The 3,436-nt window shown below is 37.9% G+C and overlaps 1 protein-coding gene across 1 annotated transcript; it reads left to right on the top strand.

The window, feature by feature from the left end:
• Positions 1 to 1,840: 1,840 nt before the first annotated feature.
• On the top strand, positions 1,841 to 3,436 carry LOC143589537 (putative carbohydrate esterase At4g34215). Its single transcript, XM_077070270.1, has 2 exons — positions 1,841 to 2,449; positions 3,011 to 3,436. Exons 1-2 carry the CDS (start codon positions 1,841 to 1,843, stop codon positions 3,281 to 3,283), a joined length of 882 nt encoding a protein of 293 aa, XP_076926385.1. The 3' UTR covers positions 3,284 to 3,436.

The raw sequence follows: 3,436 nt of genomic DNA, 5'->3' as shown, positions 1-3,436 counted from the left end.
TTAATTATCGTTATCCCTTCACCATTGACTCGGTCTTGCAGGCAAAGCTTGACAATTAATGCTCAACTGGATACTTGGTCAAACCTTTAAGGATAAGAGACGTTGGGAGTAGTTACAACTCGTTTAAGGCAAAGATACACAATCCGTAACCGCTCCAGGTTCCTCGCCGGAGCATTTAATGTTCATAATTGCTTGTTATTACTTGTTATAACCATTGTAACTACAAATAGAAGCTATATTGACTATAATAGGACACATACACACCAGTATACACTCTTTTGTACTCATACCAGCGATCAAGCACTTCCAACACTTGTACTCACCAACTTTTACCTAATAATATTAAGGTAGGGGGATAGTTTTCACCTCCAGAGGTTTTTTTTTCCGAAGTTCCTTTAAGGATCACGGGCTTTTTCCTTGCTAAAATCGTTGTGTCACTTGCAACGTTTACTTATTGTTTTGATTACATATTCAAGCATTCTACCTCACATATAAAGTTTGGTTACTTTATTATCCTTGGGTAATTTTTTACCGAAACACCGAGTATTTGTTTATTTATGGGTCGGGTCCTATTTCTTGGTGTAGTAAACGGAAACCCATTGTTTCGTTGTCTACAACGGATGCAGAATATAGAGCAGCAGCCACAATAGCTCAAGAATGTACATGGCTTGTCAGATTGTTGAAAGAACTTAATCAAACTGTAAATTAGCAATTGAAACTGAAGTGTGACAGTGTTTCTGCTATTAGGCTTGTTGAGAACCCGGTCTTTCATGCGAGGACCAAACACATTGAAGTCCACTATCACTTCATTCACGAGAAGGTATTGACAGGTGAAATCAAGATGGAGGCAGTTGATACAACTGAGCAAACTGTAGACATGCTACAAATGGTTTGTCTAGTCCCAAGCTATTTCAGTTTAGTAAAGATATTGAAATAATGCAAGTAGGCAATGAGAGGGAGTGTTAGAATACATTGGCCACGTGACACATTGAAAACCAAGTATGCAGTGCATGAAGTTTTCTAGTATTATTATTATTATTTATTTGAATATTTTGTTTTTTCAATAAATTGGAGAGAATAAGTCTTTAGCTAGTGGGATATTGGTTGTTAGTTAGTTTCATGGTTTATTCCTTTATTTTAGTAGTCATTGTGAACTTTGAGATTTGTTCACGTTCATCTTTATATAATTCCAGTTTGTAGTTGCAATTTTAATTATTCAAAAAAGCTCAAAGCCTTTTACGAGCATACCTCTTTGTTTTCTCTGCATTATTCTTTCACTTTGTATCGTGTATGTTTTGATTTCCACTTAGCAGGTTCAACACGTAAATACAATGAAATATTCATAAATGCTTACTAACATCCATTCACGTGTGAATGCTATCACACGAGTTCGAATGAAATAGTTTTACAATAGATACTATCTCTACCTGTAAATTATGTTCGACAAATTCTTTTGTAACATATGGATTGATTTTTGGTTCCCAATGAAGCTATTTTCATAGACAAGAAATGTGATTTGACTTGTTAGATTGACAACGATAATCGAGTAAATTGCTATTTTTGCGCATGTGATTTACGTCTTATAACCCATCAAAGGTAAGTTGCTATTTTAACCCATGAGGTTTACAACTTCACATCTTATAACCCAATAAAGGTAGAAAATGTTCTAATAATTTTTAAAATGATGGGATTCATTACTTCTTCCCAACTCATAATATCAAATAATTTTATAAAAGCAGCTAGGGTGGGTCCATAGATTAGGTTACATATGAATTTCGTTTTTTTCTTTCTCCATTAAAGAATGATATAAAGCGAGTAATAATACGTCATTTGCTTCAAGATGCAACCAAAACTACACCCCACAACCACTATGCTATCCTTGCTTTTATTCCACGCATGTTTTCTCATCTCCTTAGCCGATCCCGCTAACACCGACACCGGTAAGTCCATTTTTCTCCTGGCCGGCCAGAGCAACATGGCCGGCCGAGGCGGTGTCATCAACGACAAATGGGACGGATACGTCCCACCTCAATCTTCCCCCAGCCCATCCATTCTCCGCCTCAGTGCGGATCTCAACTGGCAGCCGGCCACCGAACCCCTACACCGCGACATTGACTATTATCGTGCATGTGGTGTGGGCCCCGGGATGGCCTTTGCTAATTCATTACTACAAATGGATTCAAACATTGGAGTTATTGGTTTGGTTCCATGTGCGGTGGGTGGGACTAATATTAGTGAGTGGTCACGTGGTGGACATCTTTACAACCAGCTGATCCGAAGGACACAGGCAGCTTTGGAGGGTGGCGGGAGCATCAAAGGGTTGTTGTGGTATCAAGGGGAGAGTGATACGGTGAGCCGAGTAGACGCGGACGCGTACAAGCGGAGATCGGAGAGGTTCTTTGATCATGTGCGTTCGGATCTGCTTTTGCCTACACTACCGATTATTCAGGTAACATGTTCTTGTCGAAATTCAAACGTGTTTGGTTATTTTAAACATGTGTTATATTTTAATTGGTTACATAAAATAATAAAATAATAAGAGAAAATTACCAAAATGTTCATTTGAACAATTGAACGAACGTACCATTCTATTTTGGTAGATTATTCCTAAACCCGTTGAATCGATGACTTTTAATCACTAATTATTTGACGAGACTTTTAACCAACCAGATGTTGCTACTTATAAAAAAAACTCGAGAGAAGCCACAAAATCTCGGTGTTGAGCAAGATAAAATCGAGTCGCAAGACAAGATAAATCTTTTCGAGCGCCTAATAAATCCTGTCTGGTTAGACGATTTATAGGAACAACTTTTGACCACACAATTTTATGACACATAGCCGAATTTTGTTGATTGAAAGTCTCGTCGGCTAATGATTAAAAATTGCACGGCTCGACGAGATTGAGGGTGAACATTATAAGATAAAGATGGTTGAATGGACATTTTAATGTTTTTTGATGGGTCGTATAAACATTTTGGTTAGTTTCCTAATAATAAAATAATAATGACAGGTGGCATTGGCATCTGGGGCAGGGTCATATATGGAGAAAGTAAGAGAGGCCCAGCTGGGAACGTGGTTGGTGAATGTAAAGACCGTTGATGCAAAGGGGTTAGGCCTTGAACCTGATAGGCTGCATCTGACCACACCATCTCAAGTAATACTTGGGGAGATGTTAGCTCAAGCCTTTCCTCTGGCCCATCAATCACCTGTGAGTGTGGCCAGTGAAGCTTCAAGAAGCACTCATCATTTTGTTACAAAGTTTTTAAATTGTATAGGCTTTTGATATTCCCTTGAGTTATGCAAATTGTTTCATACGGGTTAAATGATTGTTTTGTTGTATATTATTCTTTTCTAGTTGTTTTAGAATGATTTTTGATGCACACACAAGAGTTGTGATATGAGGAGAATGTTACTGGTTTTAATTTATTGAGAAGTT

The sequence above is a fragment of the Bidens hawaiensis genome, unplaced genomic scaffold, assembly GCF_021521415.1.
Source record: "Bidens hawaiensis isolate Kalapana, Puna unplaced genomic scaffold, B.hawaiensis_p1.1 tig00037609_1, whole genome shotgun sequence".
Taxonomy (NCBI): domain Eukaryota; kingdom Viridiplantae; phylum Streptophyta; class Magnoliopsida; order Asterales; family Asteraceae; genus Bidens; species Bidens hawaiensis.
This window is presented reverse-complemented; position numbering and strand designations above follow the sequence as displayed.